The sequence below is a fragment of the Chiloscyllium punctatum genome, chromosome 20, assembly GCF_047496795.1.
Source record: "Chiloscyllium punctatum isolate Juve2018m chromosome 20, sChiPun1.3, whole genome shotgun sequence".
NCBI lineage: Eukaryota > Metazoa > Chordata > Chondrichthyes > Orectolobiformes > Hemiscylliidae > Chiloscyllium > Chiloscyllium punctatum.
The window spans coordinates 89,372,900-89,395,249 of record NC_092758.1 but is presented as its reverse complement, the minus strand read 5'-3'; the positions used below and the strand labels follow the sequence as shown (position 1 = coordinate 89,395,249).

The 22,350-nt window shown below is 44.0% G+C and overlaps 1 protein-coding gene across 1 annotated transcript in view; it reads left to right on the top strand.

The window, feature by feature from the left end:
- The first annotated feature begins 10,671 nt into the window (after positions 1-10,671).
- Positions 10,672-22,350, top strand: part of LOC140492256 (uncharacterized) — a 62,602-nt gene continuing 50,923 nt past the window's right edge. Inside the window, exons 1-2 of the mRNA XM_072591187.1 lie at positions 10,672-10,801; positions 14,925-15,984. Of these exons, the coding sequence (XP_072447288.1) occupies positions 15,085-15,984 (900 nt within the window). The 5' untranslated portion in view covers positions 10,672-10,801; positions 14,925-15,084. The remainder of the gene's footprint in view (positions 10,802-14,924; positions 15,985-22,350) is intronic.

Below are 22,350 nucleotides of genomic sequence, written 5' to 3'. Positions count from 1 at the left end.
GGATAAGGGTGAAGCGGTTGATGTGGTGTATATAGATTTCAGTGAAGTGTTTAATATGGTTCCCCACAGTAGGCTATTGCAGAAAATACGGAGGCTTGGGATTGAGGGTGATTTAATGATTTGGATCAGGAATTGGCTAGCTGTAAGAAGACAGAAGTTGGTGGTTGATGGGAAATGTTTATTCTGGAGTTCAGTTATTAGTGGTGTACTGCAAAATCGGTTTTGGCCATTTCTGTTTGTCATTTTTATAAATGACCTGGATGAGGATGGGTACGTACATTTGTGGATGACACTAAAGTTGGTGCAGTTGTGGACAATGTGGAAGGATGTTGCAGATCACAGAGGGACATAGATAAGCTGCAGAGCTGGTCTGAGAGGTGACAAATGCACAAAAGTGTGAGGTGGTGCACTTTGAAAGGAGTAACAAGAATAACTGGGCTAATGAGAACACTCTTGGTAGTGTGGTGCCCGTGTGCACATGTTCCTGGAAGTTGCCACCCAGGTTGATTGGGTTGTTAAGAAAGCACATGGTGTGTTAGCTTTTATTGGCAGAGGGATTGAGTTTCGGAGCCATGAGGTCATGCTGCAGCTGCACTTGGTGTATTGTATACAGCTCTGGTCACCACATTATAGAAAGGATGTGGAAGCTTTGGAAAGAGTTCAGAGGAGGTTTACTAGGATTGCCTGGTATGGAGGGAAGGTCTTATGAGGAAAGGCTGAGGTACTGGAGGCTGTTTTGGTTAGAGAGAAGAAGGTTAAGAGGTGACTTACTAGAAACATATAAAATGATCAGAGGCTTAGATGGGGTGGACAGTGAGAGCCTTTTTCCTTGGATGGTGATGATTAGCACAAGGCGACATAGCTTTAAATTGAGGGGTGATAGACATAGGTCAGATGTCAGAGGTAGGTTCTTTACTCAGAGAGTAGTAGGAGCATGGAACGTACTGCCTGCAACAGGAGTAGACTCATCAACTTTAAGAGCATTTAAGTGGTCATTGGATAGGTAAATAGATGATTGTCATCGTTGTGGCTATCCCGCGAGGTTGAGGATGATGGTTGTCATTCCGTTGATCTGTTAATGGGCTCTCAGGTGGCTTATGAGTTCAATCTTGGTTCTAAAAGTTCTTTTGCATTCAGGGCAAGTAGCTCCAGATGGTAGAATGGCCTTTGGTTGTTGCTGCCTCGCTTTCCGTTTTCTGCTCTTTTCTTCTCGTTCTGCCCATCTGTCGGCTTCGGAAGTTGCTGTTCCTTCTCGGATGATGGTTTGCCAGAGATTCCTGTCCTCGGTATTGGTTTCCCAATTGCTGATGTTGATGTTACATTTCTTCATGTTGGCTTTTAAAACATCTTTGAATCTCTTCTGTTGTCCGCCTTTTTTACGTTTGCTTTCCTTAAGTTGGGAGTAGAAGATTTGTTTCAGCAGACGTTCATCTTTCATCCAAACAACATGACCGCTCTATCTTAGTTGGTTCTTGATGATGTAGGCTTCAGCGCTTGGTGTTTCATTCCGCACGCTGATTATGGTTCTTCGATTGTCTCAGCTGATGTTCAAGATGATTTGAACGCAGCGTTGATGGAACTTTTCAAGTGCCTTCAGATGTTGTCGGTACGTTGTCCAAGTTTCTGATGCATACAGGAACGTTGGGATCACCACTGCTTTGTACACTAACATTTTGGTGTCTCATCGGATGTCACTGTCATGAAAGACTCATTTTGGAGACGTCCAAAAACTGTTCCAGTGCATTTAAGATGATGTTGGATCTCATCATTCAGGTCAACGTTGGAGGAGAGGTAACTTCAAAGATATGGAAAGTGGTCCATATTTTCCAGGGTTGTTTCGCCAAGTTGAATTGATGGTTCTATCCGATTTGTCTCATTTGGTGACAGTTGGTAGATGATCTGAGTCTTCTTAGAATTGATGGTAAGTCCAAGTTTTGTCTATGCACAGTTGAAGGCAGTCAGAATCTGTTGTAGATGATTTTCAGAGAGAGCTGTAACACTGTTATCACCTGTGTATTGGAACTCAAGGAGGGAACTTGTCTTGCTTTTGGACTTATGCTGGGCAAGATTGAAAAGTCTGCCGTCTGTTCTGTAGACCATTTCGATTCCTGGGGGTAGGTCATCCTTGGTGATGTGGACGATTGTCATCGTAAAAATGGTGAACAAAAGTTGGGGCAATCAGACATCCCTGTTTTACTTCTGACCTGACTTGAAAAGGCTCACAGTTACTGTTTGCTGACCATTATGGAGGAGTCTCAGGATTAGAGTGTACTTGTCAGGGCATCCATAGGTGGATAGGACATCCCAAGGGAGTTAGTGAGGACTGCAGATGTTGGAGGTTAGAGTTGAGAGTGTGGTGCTGGAAAAGCACAGTAGGTCAGGCAGCATCCCAGGAGCAGGAGAATCAATGTTTTGGGCATAAGCCCTTCATCAGGAATGAAGCTTGTGGGCTGGGGGGCTGAGAGATAAATGGGAGCGGGGTGGGGCTGGGGGAAGATAGCTGAGAATCCGATAGGTAGATGAAGGTGGATAGTTAGATGAAACTCCCATAGGAGTTCCCTTGATACTGAGTCAAAGGCTTTGGTGAGGTCAATGAATGCCATATACAAAGGTTGAAGTTGTTCACAACATTTTTCTTGTAGTTGTCGCATAGTGAAGATCATATCGATTGTTCCACATAATGATCTAAAACCGGCTTGTGTCTCTGGAAGGATCTTCTCGGCTAAAGGCTTGAGCCGGTTGTTCATGATGCCGGTGAGGATCTTTCCTGCTGTTGCTAACAGGGAAATTCTGGGATTTACATATGAAAGAACTGAAACCAACATGCCCATTCTCAAAGATGAGAGACTTAACAAACAAGCCAGGTCTTTCTCAACATATAATTTCAGTTACATCACACTGTAGACTTTTACTATAAATTCTGTGTCCTCTGATCTTATTCTCCACAACCACCCGATGAAGGAGCAGCCCTCCAAAAGCTAGTGCTTCCAAATAAATCTGTTGGACTATAATCTGGTGTTGTGTGATTTTTAACTTTGTCCACCCCAATTCAAAACCATTCAGATCAATCACCTTTCCTTTTGGAGATGGTAAAGATTGCTGAGTCTCTAAAGTCTGCTAGTACATCTTCATTTATCCAGACCTTGTCAGGAGTTGAGGCATATGGTAATGAAGCAGGTTACTTCCAATTTTGTAGACCTCGGCTGGTATTCCAGCGAATCCAGCGGCCTTGTTGATTTTCATGGTTTGGACGGGGCTCCTTGACTTTTTCAAATGTTGGTATTTTGCTTCGGGAGTAATCAACATTCATTGGAATGTTGTTGATCACACGCTTGTCAAATGGGACAGTTTGATTTAGAAGATCTTCAAAGTGCTATTTCCATCTCGAATTGATGTCAGCGCTGCTCTTCAGGATGGTTGAACCACCTTTGCTTTTGAGAGGTGCTTGATTATGAGTGCATGGGCCAAAAATAGCTTTTGTTGTGTTGAAGAGCCTCAAGTGTTGTTGGCGTCACTAGTTGTTGGATTTCCTGAGCTTTCTTCCTCCACCATTGGTTTTTCAGGTTTCGGGTGCTCTTCTTGACTGCAGCCTTGCATTCCTGATAGCGTTTCCTTTTGGTAATCAATTGTTGTCATTTTGTAAGGTGATGAAAGCTTTTCTCTTTTCATGGATAAGTTGTTGGAGTAGTTTGTCATTATCATCGAACCAGTCCTGATGTTTCTTCATCTTGAACCCGATTGTTTCTCTCCAGGATGTAATAATAACATTCTTCAATTGTTTCCAGTGTTCTTCTATGGACGGTGGGATTTATTGAGGCAGTTGTTCTTGAAGATTTTGTTGGAACATCTGTACATGGTTGATGTCTTGGAGGATGTCAACATTGAATTTCTTGATAATGTTCTGATTTTGGTGTTTCCTTTTGGGCCAAATCTTCATTCTCATGGTAGATGAGATGAGTTGATGGTCTGCCCAGCTCTCGTCAACACCAGTAACAGCTCTTGTTATCAGTACATCTTGTTGGTGCCAAGGTTGTATGATGATGTGCCAGTGTTTGGAGCGTGGATGTTGCCAGGAGACGTTATGCCTGTTTATCTGGCAAAATGCAGTGTTTGTAATTACCAGATTGTGTTCAGCACATTTGGCGAGGAGGAGTGTTCCATTAGCATTGACCATTCCTTGCTTACTATTCCAGCCCAGAGCCTATGATCTTTCCCGACTCTGGGGATAAATATATGGATGATAATGGAATAGTGTAGATTAGATGGGCTTCACAGGTCGGCACAACATTGATGGCCAAAGGGCCTGTACTACGCTGTAATTTTCTCTGCCCATCTCCCCTTGTTGCCAATCTATGTACAAATTATTGTCACCCATAATTACAGATGCTGTTTTATTGCTTGCATCTCTAATTTCCTGTTTTTGCCATTCCCAACATCACCCCTACAGTTTGGGGGTCTATCTACCACCCCAGCTAATGTTTTTGCCCCTTAGTGTTTCTCAGTTCTACCCATACAGGTTCCATATGGTCAGAGCTAATATGTTTCCTCACTATTACATTAATTTCGTCTTTAACCAGAAACGCAACTACACCACTTTTTTCCCATTTTGTTTGTCCTTCCTAAAGACTGAACATTCCTGAATATTCACTTCCCATCCCCGGTCAACCTGCAGACGTGTCTCCATAATCCCAACCCTATCAAACCTATCATCTATCTGCATGATTAATTAAGCCACTTTAGTGCAAATATTTGGTGTATGAAGCACATAGGCTTAAGGCTTCTCTTTTAGCAAATTGTTTTCTTGTTCCCATTATCTTTCACTGTGATTCCCTGCAGTGCAATGATTTTGGCTGTTGCTGCTTTCCCCTGAGAAACCATCACCTTCCACAGTATCCAAAGTGGTATATCTGTATTGCAGAGGAATAGCCACAGGAGGCTCCTGCACTGGTCTGCCTGGGCCCTCACGCCTTTGCCTGGTGCTCACCCATTCCCCTTCTGCCAGAGGAGTATGAGCCTATGGTGTGATCACCTCTCATCACACTGACTGTGAACACAACTGGGCAGAACTGAAGACATGGGCAGCAGAGTTCTGAGCTTATGGAGGCCAGAGTGAGAGGTGTTAGATAGGATTGAATCGGGATAGACAGGTTGTGAGATCACAAAGGCATGGTGGAGAGTTTGAGCAGCAGATGAGCTGTGCAAGTGGTAGACCCGGTATCAGAGATGGAAGTAGGTGGTTTTAGTTATGCCATGAATATAAAGCTGGAATCTTGTCTCAAGGTCAAATATGAGACAAAAGCTAGTCAGGCTCAGACAGTGGCTAAGGACAGCTAGGAGTTAGGAGATAACAAACAGGAAGACAGTTAACGATCCGTATCCATGAACACCAACTAGCCACGAAACGACACGACCAGCTATCCTTGGTAGCCACACACACAGACGACAAGCAACATGAATTCGACTGGGACAACACTACCATTATAGGGCAAGCCAAACAGAGAACAGCCAGGGAATTCCTAGAGGCATGGCACTCATCCACAGACTCTATCAACAAACACATCGACCTGGACCCAATATACCGGCCACTACAACGGACAGCTGGAACTGACACCTGGAAGCGGCAGATACAAATCACTATAAATGCCAGAGGAAACAGCACAGAAGCGCTTCACAGGAGGCTCCCAAGCACTGAGGATGTCACCTAGACAGGGGACGAAACGTTTGCAAGACAAATTCCCAGCTCGGCGAACACAACCACAACAACAAGCACCCAAGCTACAAATCTTCTCCCAAACTTTGAATAACAAGCAGAGTTTGATGGGGGACCAAAAATAGGGATTCCAGTCTTCCTAATGGTTAATTGGAGAATATTTCTGCACATTTAGTATTGAGTATCAGATAATATAAGGAAGGTGGAGCGAAGTGGCAGTGAAGTAGAGCTGGGTATCAGCAGCCCTCTTATAAAAACAGATAATGTCTTCAGACAATGTCACCAACAGGCAACATGAAGGTGAGAAACAGGAGAGGACCTGGGATAGATCCTTGAAGCACATGGAGCTAACGATGTGAGAGAAAGAAAACACGCCATTATTGGGGATAGACTGTTTATGAACAGGTAGAGGAGTTAGGTACAAGGTGAGAGAGGTCCAACACAGCTGGACCGTCATGGAGAGACATTGGAGGATAGTGTGGGCAACCATGTCAAAGGTGCAGACAGGTCAAAAAAAAAACAGAATACCATTTTTGGCTTTGACTTTCGATTATCTTGCAGCAGTGGAAACCTAATTGAACAGATTCAAACATCCCAAACACAAAGGCAAGATGACGGCCGAGTAACAATATTATCACTGGACTGTTAATCCAGATTCTGGATTAGTGGTGCTGGAAGAGCACAGCAGTTCAGGCAGCATCCAAGTAGCTTCAGATCCCGGGTAATATTCTTTGGACCTGGGTCCAAGTACTGCTGCAGCAGATGGTGGAATTTGAATTCAATTAATATCTGGAATTAGGTCTCTGTTGATGATCATGAAACCTTTGTTCACTAATGTCCTTTAGGGAAGTAAATCTACAAGAGTTGAAAAGGATGGCGCTGGAAAAGCACAGCAGGTCAGGCAGCATCCAAGGAGGAGAGTAGATATTTCAGGCATCAGCCCTTCATCAGGAATATGGAGGGGAAGGGGGATGAGAGATAAATAGGGGAGTGGAGGTGGGTTCAGGAGGAAGGTAGGTTTGAAGGTGATAGGTGGATGCAGATGGGAGGTAATTGTGATCGTCCAAGACCCCAAAGGATCCTTCCACATCTGTCAGAGATTTTCCTGCAAATCCACCCACTTCATCTACTGCATCTGTTGCTCTTATTGTGGTCTCCTCTACATTGGGGAGTCAGGGCGCCAGATTGTGGAGTGTTTCAGGGAACATCTCTAGGACACACACACTAAACAACCCCACCGCCCTGTGACCGACCACTCTAATTTCACCTCCCAATCCATAGAGGACATGCAAGTCCTGGGCTGCCTCTACCGCCAAATCCAAGTCACTCGACAACTGCAGGAATGCCCCATCTTCCGTCTTGGGACCCTTCAACCACATGACATCAACGTTGATTTCACCAGTTTCCTCATTTCCCCTCCTCCCAACTCATCCCAGATCCAACCCTCCAACTCAACACTGTCCTCTTGACCTGCCCTACCTGTCCATCTTCCTTCCAATCTGTCCACTCCAACGTCCACACTGACCCATCACTATCACCCCAAATCTGCACCCACCTATTGCCTTCCCCCCAGCCCAACACCCAAGGCCCTATTTATCTCTCAGCCCCTTCCCCCTCCACACTCCTGATGAAGGGCTTCTGCCCAAAACATTGACTCTCCTGCTCCTTGGATGCTGTCTGACCTGCTGTGCTTTTTTAGCGCCACACTTTTCGGCTCTGATCTTCAGCACCTGCAGTCCTCACTTTCTGCAAAGACATCTACAATCCTTAATTGGTCTAACCTACATGTTACTCCAGACCCACAGCAACATGTAGTTGACTGTTAATTGCCCTATGAGCTGCAATAATTGCTGTGATAGTCAGTGATACTCCCATCCTGTGAATGAATGTTTTAAAAAAATCAGCATAGCTCTATGAGTTGTGTGGCAGCAGATTTAAACAATGGAGAGAGACCTGAAGAGAATTGACTAATCAGAAAAGAATGGGGACCAGGAAAGGAACCTGGACAATGAACTAGTGGGAAGGAGAGAAGAAGCGGGGCAACTGGAATTAAACATCTCATTAACATGAGTAAAATAAACAAAGGAAACTATGGCTTAATGGAATGATTAAGAGTGTGTGTCTGGTGTGTCCTACAGACACACACACTCCCACACTCACATGCACCCTCTCACAGACTTAGACCCCTTTACACTCAGACACACACACACACACATATACACTCTCTCTCACAGACACTCACAACCCCCCACCCCAGACACACACACACAAACCCTCATGCACACATACACATAGACGTTTTTGAGGTGAATTTGTACTTAGCAGAGTTACATTGTACTTTGCTCCAAAACTGCTTGAATCCATGTAAGACTCTGTTAACTCATTTTTTAGATTAGAATCAGTTTAAAAATTATGGCACAGACAACAGCACACAGCAGGCTAACACCTTCAACATATTATCTGGGCTGACACCAATTGTTAAATACTGGATTAGTGGTGCTGGAAGAGCACAGCAGTTCAGGCAGCATCCAACGAGCAGCGAAATCAACGTTTCGGGCAAAAGCCCTTCATCAGGAATAAAGGCAGTGAGCCTGAAGCATGGAGAGAAAAGCTAGAGGAGGTGGGGATGGGGAGAGAGTAGCATAGAGTACAATGGGTGAGTGGGGGAGGAGATGAAGGTGATAGGTCAAGGAGGAGAGGGTGGAGTGGATAGGTCAAAAAGGAGATAGGTAGGTCGGACAAGTCCAGACAAGTCAAGGACACAGTGCTGAGCTGGAAGTTTGAAACTAGGATGAGGTGGGGGAAGGGGAAATGAGGAAGCTGTTGAAGTCCACATTGATGCCCTGGGGTGGAAGTGTTCTGAGGCGGAAGATGAGGCGTTCTTCCTCCAGGCGTCTGGTGGTGAGGGAGCGGCGGTGAAGGAGGCCCAGGACCTCCATGTCCTCGGCAGAGTGGGAGGGGGAGTTGAAATGTTGGGCCACGGGGCGGTGTGGCTGATTGGTGCGGGTGTCTCGGAGATGTTCCCTAAAGCGCTCTGCTAGGAGGCGACCAGTCTCCCCAATGTAGAGGAGACCGCATCGGGAGCAACGGATACAATAAATGATATTAGTGGATGTGCAGGTAAAACTTTGATGGATGTGGAAGGCTCCTTTAGGGCCTTAGATAGAGGTGAGGGAGGAGGCGTGGGCACAGGTTTTACAGTTCCTGCGGTGGCAGGGGAAAGTGCTAGCATGGGAGAGTGGGTCGTAGGGGGATGTGGACCTGACCAGGTAGTCACAGAGGGAACGGTCTTTGCGGAAGGCGGAAAGGGCTGGGGAGGGAAATATATCCCTGGTGGTGGGGTCTTTTTGGAGGTGGCGGAAATGGTGGCGGATGATTTGGTTTATACGAAGGTTTGTAGGGTGGAAGGTGAGCACCAGGGGCGTTCTGTCCTTGTTACGGTTGGAGGGGTGGGGTCTGAGGGCGGAGGTGCGGGATATGGATGAGATGCGTTGGAGGGCATCTTTAACCAGGTGGGAAGGGAAATTGCGGTCTCTAAAGAAGGAGGCCATCTGGTGTGTTCTGTGGTGGAACTGGTCCTCCTGGGAGCAGATATGATGGAGGCGGAGAAATTGGGAATACTGGATGGCATTTTTGCAAGAGGTAGGGTGGGAAGAGGTGTAATTCAGGTAGCTGTGGGAGTCGGTGGGTTTGTAAAAAATGTCAGTGTCAAGTCGGTCATCACTAATGGTGATGGAGAGGTCCAGGAAGGGGAGCGAGGTGTCAGAGATGGTCCAGGTAAATTTAAGGTCAGGGTGGAATGTGTTGGTGAAGTTGATGAATTGCTCAACCTCCTCGCGGGAGCACGAGGTGGCGCCAATGCAGTCATCAATGTAGCGGAGGAAGAGGTGGGGAGTGGTGCCGCTGTAATTACGGAAGATCAACTGTTCTACATAGCCAACAAAGAGACAGGCATAGCTGGGGCCCATACGTGTATGTAGAACTATGTGAAACAGTTGATCATTTACCGCCGCTCCCTCACCACCTGACGCCTGGAGGAAGAACGCCTCATCTTCCGCCTCGGAACACTTCAACCCCAGGACATCAATGTGGACTTCAACAGCTTCCTCATTTCCCCTTCCCCACCCTAGTTCTAAACTTCCAGCTCAGTAACTGTCCCCATGACTTGTCCGGACTTGTCCGACCTGCCTATCTCCTTTTCCACCTATCCACTCCACCCTCTCCTCCTTGACCTATCACCTTCATCTCCTCCCCCACTCACCCATTGTACTCTATGCTACTCTCTCCCCACCCCCACCCTCCTCTAGCTTATCTCTCCACGCTTCAGGCTCACTGCCTTTATTCCTGATGAAGGGCTTTGGCCCGAAACGTCGATTTCGCTGCTCCTTGGATGCTGCCTGAACTGCTGTGCTCTTCCAGCACCACTAATCCAGTATCCGGGAAGCTACAGCCTTGTTTACTTAACATATGTGTCAGAAAATTAGTGAGTTTACCTGAGGAACAGAGTGTCTTTTCCAGTGGATCAGTTGTTTATATTAAAATCTGAGGGGGGAAAATGAGCCAAATGCAGGGACATGAAGTTAGACCACAGATATCTGTCAATTATACCACTGAATGGTGGAGCAGGCTCGAGGAGATGAATGGCCGACTGCTGTTCCTATGCTCCTACTCCTGGATAAACAGCTGATGGAGTGGGAAAGTTTATATTTAAGACCATAGGACCAAAAGATAACATTCACCTGTCCACCGCGCAGTGCACTGTGGGATTCCTGGCATTGAGAGGGCTGCGGGATAAGGTTCCTGGCACTGGGGTGGTCGCGCGGTGCGGTGTGGGATTCCTGGCACTGGGGTGGTCGCGCGATGCAGCCTGGGATTCCTGGCACGGTGCGGGGTGGTCGCGAGCCGCTGTACTGTTTCTGACTCGTGTCACGGTGCGGTGTGGGATTGCTGGCACAATGTGGGGCCGCGCGGTGCGGTGTGGGATTCCTGGCAGCTAGTGGGTTAGGGGCGGGGCCGAGGCTGAGGCTGAGGCCACGCCGTGCATCATGGGCCTATCCCCCGCTGCAGCCGCTCGAGGGTCAACGGAAGTTGGTGAGGAGCTGGAGAGAGGAGGGGGTGGGGTGGGGGGATGGGCAGAAACGGAGGGGTTTAAACCCCCAGCAACCAAAATAACCCACCCCCCACTCCCTCACCGGACCCACTCTCCCAGGGGTCCAGCTGAGGACAACTGCCAGTGAGTCAGTCGCGCTGTCACACTGCAGGTTGTCTGCTCCCCCCGCAGAGCCACCACCATCTTATATTAAAATCTGGGGGGGAATAGAGCCATAAGGAAAATATAGGAAACTGGGAGGAGGAGAGGCAGCGAGGCCCTCTGTGAGGGGGCAGTAATAATACCCCCTGAGGGGGCAGTATCAATACCCTCTGGAGAACAGTAATACCCGCTGAGGGGGGAGTAGCAATGCCCTCAGGCAGTCGTAATGCCCTCTGATGGGGCAGTAGTACCCTCTTGAGGGGCAGTAACAAGACCCTCAGGGGACAGTGACAATACCCTCTGGGGCAGTAATAATGCCCTCTGGCACAGTAATAATACCCTCTGATGGGGCAGTAATAATACCCATTGAGGGGCAGTAATAATACCTTCTATGAGGGGGCAGTAGAAATACCCTCTGATGGGGTAGTAATAGCACCCACTGAGGGGCAGTTGTAATACTCTCTGAGGGGGCAGTAATAATAGCCTATGATAGGGCAATAATCCCCTGTGTTGTGGCAGTAATAATACCCACGATGAGGGAGCAGTAATGCTGTCTGAGGGGCACTAACACAGTCGTCCCCTTGTACTTGTGTGGGATACATTCCAAGACCTACCATGGAAGCCTGAGGGGACAATAATGCCCTCTTTGTGGGCAATCATTCCAGAGATGGGGCAATATTACCATCTGAAGGACAATAATACCTTTTGAGGTGGACAATAATGCCCTGCTGTGGGATACTATCCCTTAAGGGGGGCATTAATCTCCCAGAGATGGGGGTATTGTATCACCTGTAAGAGAAGAAGAATCTCCCAGCGAGGGAACTGTAATGCCCCCTGTGAGGAGTTAATAATAACATCAGTGAGGGTGCAGCGGTGTTGTTATTGAGGGGAACAATAATACCCTCTGAAAAGGTGCTGTTACTCCGTGAGTGGGAGAGCCACTCATACCACCAGTGAGGGGGTTCACTAATACCTCACTGAAAAATCATAGCCCATGAAGGGCTGTAATGCCGACAGTGAGGTGTACAGTGTTACTCAGTGTAACATTCTCCATTGAAAGTCACAATAATAAACAACAGGGAGGTGGCGGTAATTTGCCCCAGTGGTGGAGACAGTAAAATACCTAGCGAGGAGGGTGTGTTATGAATACCTCCAGTAAGAGAAACAGTTAATATCCATACTGAGGGTGGCAGTAATCCACCACCAACACCACACCCACCACTGCTGAAGCCAGAAATACTCTCCTGGAGTCAAAGGCATGAATATTCCCAATGAGGGCAAGGGAGGTGAGGAACCCTAATACTCCCACTGATAGCAAGGGACAGTAGTAAGCTCCACTAGTTATGGTATTGTGAAAATACACCATTGGAGATCTGGAATAGCAATAAGTCTCACTTGCTTTAGGAATGGGAGTAACTTCCAATCTGGGTGAAGGTTGGTAATTCCCCCTACTAGGAGTGAATGGCAATAGTCCCCCCACTTGGGGTGAAACATTAATACCACTACGAGGGGATGCAAATTGGTAAAGCCCTTCCAGGTTTGGGGATTTTAGAAATGAATGCTAATAATCTCATTGTAGTGTGGAGACATAGGAATGCAGCCAGTGTGGCATACGGTATGGTGCTGAAATGTCAGACATTGTGAGGGAAGTTGTCAGTGGGTACAACACTTGTTTAAAATGATAATTTTTGCTCCCTGTATTTAGAATACTGTATCTCATCTTTTCTGCTTTTCTATTGAAAGTATGTTTTTTTTCTTAATTTATAGCTTAACGTTTACACAGTCTGGTGCAGGTGAATTCCAGTTAAAGTATGATTAATCTATGGCATATTGAATGCAGTAGTCACCTTAACAGTTCAAATTATACTAAATGGTTTAGAGTTTTTCAAGAAATTTTGCATTCCACGTTAGTTTTGTATCTAAGTAGCATATTTTTGTAAATCATTTTGTGTTAGATTTTCTCAGGTAATGTAGGAAATTATTTAGAAATTCTAATTTATTGTAATTGCAACGTGTGCTCACAGATAAAAATGACAAAACTTGGTGCTTCTTTCTGGATCTTTGTCTCAACATGTTTCCCACTTCCTAATTGGTTGTCTTTGCTTGCTTTTCTGAATTTACTCCTAAGTTTACATATCTTCCTTGTTTTTGCAGGAAAACCTTGTGTTACATTTGCTTTGAAATTAATCTAGATAGCTGCAGTAGAAGTGTCTGTGCATGCATTGCATCCATTTACAAACATTGCCTATGAATTTGATTTCATTTGTAGTAATTTTCATCGTTTTGGTAGGAAATTCGTTACCAGTTCAACTATACGAGAATTTGCCTTTCTATTTTATATCTTTTTTGTGGGAAAAGATTGCTTGAGCAGTAAAATCCTTTAGTTTTTGCAATGAATAAATCAAACTTTCAATAAATTCTCAGCATTAGCTGGAAAAAGACTTGCGATGTAACGTTCTTTGATTCTGCTGCTTCCATAGCCTCTTTCATTTTTCATTTTGAGCCAGTCAGTTTCTCTGTGGTCAGAAGATCACAATGGTCAGTTGTGCTGTAAAACTTTAGGTGAAAACAAAACTGTAAATGCAACTCCTACATGTTGGCGTGAAGAGGGATTATTGTACTGTTGACAGGAAGCTGTGTTTTTCCTGCTTTTGGGTGGTTATTTACAAGTGTATGCCCTCTGTTGCACAAAGAAATGAGTGCAGTACTGATCAAGGAAGAAGTTGACTGGGCCAATCACTGATCAGGAAAGTTATATTTCATAGTTTGGTGGAAGATTTGTAGCTCGGGTGCTCGTTGTTGTGGTTCTGTTCTGCAAGACAAATTCCCAGCTCGGCGAACAGAACCACAACAGTTATATTTCATAGGAAATAAAGTGAAGCTTTTACTGGGACATTGATTTTTCACCATCTCCCGTATAGCAACGATACAAAGTTTGCACATCCATGTGCTGGTTCTGACTTTCGTTTCTAGTTTTGCCTGGTATAGAACAGTGCAGGCACATGTTTGAGTTTGCACCAACTTTCAGAGAGCAATCTGGTTCATCACATTTCCTTTCTCATTTCCCATAACCCAGAAACATTTTTGCCTTCGGTCAGGCTTCTTTTTGAAAATGATTATTCATCCACCATTCTATCAGATGGCGAACACACATCTTTTATGAAGGTTTTCCTTATGTTCTCTTTGCACCTTTTATCAGTCAACCTAAACTTACCCCCTTTCAGCCAATCGAAACAGTTCTCTTTATTTACTCTGTCTAAACCCTTTTTGATTTTAAACACCTCTATTAAATTTCTTAGCTTTCTTTGCTCTAAGGAGAAAATCTCTAGTTTCTCCAGGCCATCCACGTAATCATAATGTCTTATCCTATGAACTGTTTGAGTAATTTTTCCCTCTACCCTCTCCAAAGCTTTCACATCCTTCCTGAAGTGTAATGCCAAGAATAGCACACTAGTTCAGCTGCGGTCAAATGAGGATTTTATATAGGTTTAGAAGAAACTTTTGAAATCTGTGCTTCTCTTTGTGAAGCCCATGATTACATAAGCTACATTAATGACTTCACTAAACTGTCCTGCCACCTGCACAAACAGTCTCAGGGTGTCTTTCTTCTCATATTCCTTTTAAAATTGCACCATGTCTTCTTCAATATCACTGGACAGTTTTCTGTATTGAATTTGATTAGTCACATTATCTGCCCATTCCAGCAAACTATGTTCTCTTGAAGCCAATTATACTCATTTTCCTCATTGTTTAGTACACGTCAGGTTGTATATTGTAGATTCACAATTTTCCAAACTTTGCTAGATATTTGTATATCCAAATTGATGTAAATGAAACATTTTGTTATTTTATGGTGTTTAAAATATCGCTTCAAACTGCTGTAAATGTTTTAGTTAATTTTTAAAATTTTGACTTACAAGTGATTTAAATACTTTGTTCTGACATTTTTTCTTTACCTTTCAGCTCAGAAACATCGGCAAAATTATTTAACCTTGTTTTCATAAAGCTGGACAACATTTGTAAAAGTTCCTATTACTACTAAGGGCCCAACATACTTTTTGCAGATCTGTGTTTCTCGAGCGCCACACTTTTTGATACAGACTTGATGTAGTCCACTGATAAAATGTCAAAGGGTCAGAACATAATTGGCTGTGCTAAAAAGGTTCATTTTCAAGTTGCAAATGTTGACCTATCTGACCAATCCCCTGTTCAAATAGAATTTGAGAAACTGAGCCACATTCCATATGGTACGATACATTTAGGAAGGGATCAGAAAATTGAAGAAGATGTGGAATCCAGTCAGAACTTTGAACTGCAGTCTCACGATGAGACTACAGTTACTGCATCTTCTCGCAAAATCAACACTGCTAAAAGCAGTTTGCCTTCCTTTGAGGCTCAGCAGCAAAACCAGTTGTCGCCACATATTAAAAAACCAGTCAGTTCACAGAAGACAAGTAATATTTTAGCTGCTCTTGGCCTTTCATCTAAGGATCTGGATGAAGTGAAGAGCTTTCCTAAAGACAAACTTACACTTGACACATTGCCGAAGATTCTTAAGCAAATCAAGAAGAAAAGAGCATCTTTGAAACATGGAAAAAGTGACAATTCTCCGCAACAAAACCAATCCACTAATACTTCTCGAGATGGTAGCATTGAAGAAAAGCCATTGACAAAAGGTCAAGGCACTGTACTCAAACCACTAGTCAACTATGGCTATGATCCTTCATCTGGAGAGTCTAGTCCTGGATCTGAACGGGAAGGAATAAGTGGTGATGGTTCTCGTAAAAAAGAGAGACATTTCAGTGAGTTCCCAAATTGTCAAAGTAAGTTTGACTCTGATTCCGACACTGAATCTGATTACGAAATAGTTGAGGAGCATCACGAGCCATGTGAAGAAGAATCTGTCCTTGAGACAAAAAGGAAAACTCCTATTCTGCAAAACATAAAGGATTTTCTTGGTTATTTGCCTGTGGTGCTTCCACACTGCTGCTCATTGTGTGACAAAATAATTGATACTCTCCAGGTGAGTTCCTTGGTAATATTTAATTCTAATGATCTCTGACATCATTTATCGAGCCATAGAGTCATACAGCATAGAAATGTGTATGACTCATTACACATGCTTCAATCCAACCAGTCCATACCAACCATGTTCCCAAACTAAACTAGTCCCACCTGCCTGCGCTTGGCTCATATCTCCCCAAAACATTCCAATTCATGAACTTATCTAAATGCCTTTTAAATGTTGTAACTGTACCTGCATTCGCCACTTGTTCTGGCAGTTCAATCCACAGAAAAAATACTTTCTGTGCAAAAAAGCTGCCCCTCATGTTATTTTTAAATTTTTCTTCTCTCACCTTAAAAAATATGCCCCCTAGTTTTGAACTCCCCCACCATAGGGGAAAGACCTTTGTCAGTCATCTTATCTGTACTTGTCATGATATTATAAACTTCTACAAGGCGATCCCTCAACCTCCTAAGTTCCAGTGAAAAATGTCCCGGCCTTTTTAGTCTATTTTTACATGTCAAACCCTCTGCTCCCAGCAACATCCTGGTAAATCTTTTTTGGAACTCTCTCAAGTTTGCTAATGTCCTTCCCAACCAGAACTGCACACAGTATTCCAGAAGAGGCCTCACCAATGTGCAGTACAACCTCAGCAGGACTTCTCAACTCCTATACTCAAAGGTCTGAGCAATGAAGGCAAGCATACTAAATGTCTTCTTAACCACCCTGACAACCTATGATGCAAATTTCAAAGAACGATGTACCTGAACTCCTGGGACTCTCTGTTCTACAACGTTATCCAGGGCCCTACTATTATTTGTATAAGTCCTGCCCTTGTTTGTTTTACCAATATGCATTACTTCGCATTTACCCAAGTTAAACTCCCTCTGCCATTCCTTAGCCCATTGACCCAATTGATCAAGATCTTTTTTGTGATCTTCGATAGCTTTCTTCACTTTCCTCTATGTCACCAGTTTTGGTGTCATCTGCAAACAAACTAACCATGCCTCCTATATTCTCATCCAAATCATTTATATGTATGACAAACAAAAGTGGATTCAATACCGACCGCTTTGGAACACCTCCAGTCTGAAAAAACCCTCCACCACCACCCTCTGTCTCCTAACATCACGCCAATTTTGTATTCAATTGGCAAGCTCACTCTGAATCCCATGCGATCTAACTTTACTAACTACTCTACCATGCAGAACCTTGTCAAAGCCTATACTAAAGTTCAAGTAAACAACGTCTAATGCTCTGCGCTCATCAGTCATAGAGTCATACAGCATCAGTCCAACCAGTCCATGCCGAACATAATTCCAAACTAGGCTTGGCCCACCTGCCGGTTCCTGGCCCAGATCCCTCCAAACCTTTCCTAAACATGCGCCCATCCAAATGTCTTTTAAACATTTAAACCTACATCCACCTATTTGTCAGAAATTTCATTCCACACGCAGATCATCCTCTATGTAAAGAAATTTTGGTTACTTCCTCAAAAAAAACACGATTTCCCTCTCACAACACCATGCTGACTATCCCTAATCAATCCTTGTCCCTCCAAATGCACGTAAATACTATCTTTCTAAATCACCTCCAACGACTTAGCCACCACGAATGTCAGACTCACAGCTCCATCGTTTTCAGCTTCTCCTTACAGCCTTTCCTAAACAGTGGCATAACATTACTCACCCTCCAGTCCTCTGGTACTTCACCTGTATTGATAGATGATTCAAATACAGGATGCCCTGCTATAATGCGTATTTTGTTAATGCAAATTTACTGTAAGGTGATTGACGTTGGGGACACTTTCTAAAGTGTGAACTTTTAAAGCATGCATTGGTTATAATGCAGTTCTGGCCCGATTAATTTAAATGGTGCAGCTATTATGCGATTTTCTTATAACAAGGAATTGCACGAGAATGTAACCACTGTGTTATAGCAGAACGGACTGTATTTTTGTTAGGGACCCCGCAATTTCCTCCCTAATTTCCCACAATGTCCTGTGATGCACGAGATCAGGTCCTGGAGACTTATCAATGTTTATCTTTTCTACGATCTCCAGCACTTCCTCTTCTGTGATGTGAACTATTTTGAAAACATGAATAATTATTTCCCCAAATTCTTTATAGCCTCCATTTCTTTCTCAACAGTAAAAAGTGATTTGGAATATTCATTTAATATCTCTTCCATCTCCTGAGGTTCAGCACAAAGACAACCTTTTTGATCTTTAAGGGATCCTACTGTCTCGAGTTGCTGTCAGTGTATTTGTAGAAATTTTTTCCATTATCGTTAACCTTATCTGCCAAAGCTGTCTCCAATCCCCTGTTTGTCTTCCTGCTTTCCTCCTCCTCTTTATTGAAAAAGATGTTTACATTTTTATTACAAAATTATAAAATTACAAAAAAGATTGTACCATAAGATTATTGTACTATAACAATAAACTAACTACTACTCTACTCTACAAAACAAATCAAAACTACCAAAAAAAAAGCAATCTTCTCATACTACACTTCAATAAAAAATCAGGTATAATAAATTACATTAAATTAGTTTGAACTGAGCTAAACTAACTTAACTTACACCACTCAGTGCCACCCCACCAAAGCTCCCATCATCAGGAGCATCAGATAACATACTTGTATTTATTTGGGATTCTTCCTTTCAGGGTTCCCAGCCGACCAGATACAGTCTTCCTGGCTGCACGAAGACCCTAATCAGTATGGCTGACAAGTCTACTTCTGTGTGATTCAAAAAGGGCCGCCACGTCTTATTAAAAAATTCAATTTTCTGGTGCACCATACTTGTAGAGACATCCAGGGGAACATGCTTCCTCACTAACCTACGCCATCCCGAAAGGACAAGGGGGGCTTTTCTGAGACCCAGCTCATCAGAATGTTCTTCCTCACGCAATTGTAAGAATATTAAACAGTTTTTTCCTGTGCTCAACTAGGGAAGGTAGATTTGGCTTTCCCAGAAGGAGGGATCTGCCTTAATCTCAGTCCCTAAGATCATATCCAACACATTTGCTATGGTGCTCCAATATCTATGGTTCTCACGGCACGAACACAAGCAATGTGTGAGACTGCCGATGTCTGTTTTACATTTAGGGCACCTTGGAGATGCTTCTTTTTAAACTTTTGCTAGCCGCTCTGGGGCCAGATGGGCCCTATGGATAATCTTCAGTTGCATGGCCTGCGTTTTATTACAAATCAAAATCTTTTTCACAATATCCCAGATATCCTCCCATATTTCTGACAAAATTTCTGCTCCCAATTCTTGATTCCAGATTCTCTAAAGCTTTTCAATATCTCCTGAGGCACCCCATCCCTGTAAATGATGGAGGGTACTAATTGAGAGACTGCCTGTGGAGTGAAGCACTCTCCTGTCCACATCGGAGGGATGAACAAATAGCGTGGACCTTTTCTGTATAAAGTCCTTGATCTGAAAATAGCAGAAGAAGTCTCTAATAGATAACCCATATATATGACTCATCTGATCAAATGACATCCTGGCCTCCCCCTCAAATTGGTCTCCCACAGGAGACTCCCCTAGACTCCTATAATTTAAAGCCGGAATCTATCAATCCCGGCTGAAATCCTGGTGTTCCTACTATGGGCGAAAGTAAGGACTGCGGATGCTGGAGATTAGAGTCAAGGGAGTGGTGCTGGAATAGCACAGCAGGTCAGGCAATATCTGAGGAGTAGGAAAATCGACAGACAAAAGCCCTTCATCTGGAAACTTCCTCATATGGGGGTGAGCGGGGAGGTCTTATGTAAATTACCCTCGCTTTGTCGTATCATTCTCCACCCTTTGACCGTGTTAATGATGATTGGACTTTTACAATATTCAGCGACAGTTTTCATCCTGTCCATAAATAGCAAATTAATAAGGGGACATTTTGCTTGGGGAGTCTCAATATCGAGCCACATTGACCTCGGATCCTGACAAGCCCAATCATTCACATAAGATAATAAAGAACTTATTTGATATCTTTTGAAGTCTGGGAGCTCTACAGACACCTCCCCCCAACCTCCCCATTTCCTGTGGAAGCTACAGCTCAGCAAACTTAATAAAAGGGGGCCTGCGGTGCCAAATGAAAGATCCAAGTCAACCATTAAGTCTCCACAGTACTTGCCTAAGTAGCACCAGAGGAAGCGTTCGCATGGGGTATAGCAGGCAATGAAGAACATTCATTTTCATGAGAGCTATTTGACCCAACCAGGATATTGGTAGCACCTCCCAATGCTGAAGGTCTTGTCTTATCCTCTTGAGCAATTGTACAAAATTAGCTTCATACAGTTGGTGAAAGGCAGGGGTAATGAAAATACCTAAATATAGGAAACCTCCCTGTGACCACCTAAAAAGAAATCGAATTCCAGCTTCAAGGTCAGGTACAAGACCCCCCCATAGGTATGGCCTTGGATTTCACAAAATTAATTTTTTCCCCGATAAAGAGCCAAATAAATTGATATTTTGTATTAAACGGGGCACAGACATTGTCAGGTTAGCCAGAAAGAGTAGAACATCGTCTGTATAGAGATTGATTTTATGCTCTCCTATTCCCACTTTTGGGACAACTATTTTGGGTTCTTTCAGAATAGTCTCCACCAGCAGTTCGATCACTAAAGTAAAAGGGGCACCATTGTCAGCTGCCTTTACCAATAATAAAATTGTCTGATTTTATACCCCTCGTGAGAACTACTGCCATGAGATCGTTATACAACACTGCCACCCACCTGGTGAAGACTCCCCCCAAGACCAAACTGTTCCAAGACATAAAAAAGGTATGGCCAACCTACCTGATCAAATGCTTTTTCCGCATCTAGGGAGACTACCAAGCCCAGGATCGACCTTTGTTGACACATCTGGACCATATTCAACACTCTTCTGATGTTGTTAGAGGAGCTGCGATCCTTAATGAAACTTATCTGGTCTTCCTTTACAATAGAGGGCAATACCTTCTGCAGCCTCAACAATAAGGTTTTTGACAGAATTTTAAAATCCACATTTAGCAGCGAGATGGGTTTATACGAGGTGCAGTCCTCAGGATCGTTCCCTCTCTTAAGAATAAGGAAACCTTTAGCCTCCCTGAGAGAGGGCGGGAGGCAGTCCTGACTATATGGATGGTTATACATGGATATAGGTTTGCTCGCTGAGCTGGAAAGTTCATTTTCAGGTGTTTGTCACCATACTAGGTAACATTTTCAATGAGCCTCCAGATGAAGCACTGCTGAAGATTCCTGCTTTATATTTATGTATGTGTTTCTTTGAGTTGGTGATATTATTTCCAGCAGTGGTGTCATTTCCAATGGTGATGTCATTTCTTGTTCTTTTTCTCAGGGGGTAGTAAATTGGGCCCAAGTCAATGAGAATTCCTAGAAGCATGGCATTCCAACCGGAACTCTATCAACAAACACATTGACTTGGGCCCGATTTACTACCCCCTGAGAAAAAGAACAGGAAATGACATCACCATAGGAAATTACACCACCGCTGGAAATGATCTCACCAACTCAAAGAAACCCAAACATATAAATAGAAAGCAGGAATCATCAACAGTGCTTCATCCGGAGACTCATTGAAGATGTTATCTAGTATGGTGACGAACCTTCTGGAAATGAACGTTCTAGTTCAGCGAACAAACCTATATCTAGAACCTCAACCTGAGCTACAAATCTTCTCAAAACTCGCTAATGGTTATATGTGCCCAACATTGGCTCAGCCAACATGTTTATAAAATCCTTATAAAACTCTCATCTGGGCCAGGTACTTTGCCACGTTGGAGCTGCCTTCCTGCCGCTTGTATCTCTTGTGTTGTCAGAGGGACATTCAAAAGGGAGGCCTGCTCCGAAGTTATACCTGGAAGATCCAAGTTCTCAAAAAAAGGACTCCATCCTCACCAACCCATCCTCACAGCCCTCCAATCAATATAACTGTATAAAATTTCCTAAATACTGCGTTGATCTTTTTGGACTTGTGAGTGGGAGTACCAGTACCCTCTCTAATGGACATGATAGATCGAGGAGCGCTCTTCTTCCTCGCCAGATATGCCAGATATCTACCTTGCTTATCACTGTGCTCAAATAGTCTTTGCTTCACAAAGGAGACCTCTCTCTTCACTACCTGGGTGAGCGCGGAGTTCAGAGCAGCACGGAGAGCTGTAATCCACTATAACTTAGTCACAGAAAGTCTGCCAAAATATGCCGTCTCGGCTGCCTTCAACTGGGCCTCAAGTACACGCTGTTGCTCTCCCCTCTGTCTCTTCCGGGTTGCTGAGTACGAGATAATTATACCTCTTGAATAAGTGTTGGCATTATACCAGAGCACCGATGGGTTACTGGCCGTACCCAAATTAATATACCAGAAAGTCTTAAACTCCCTTGT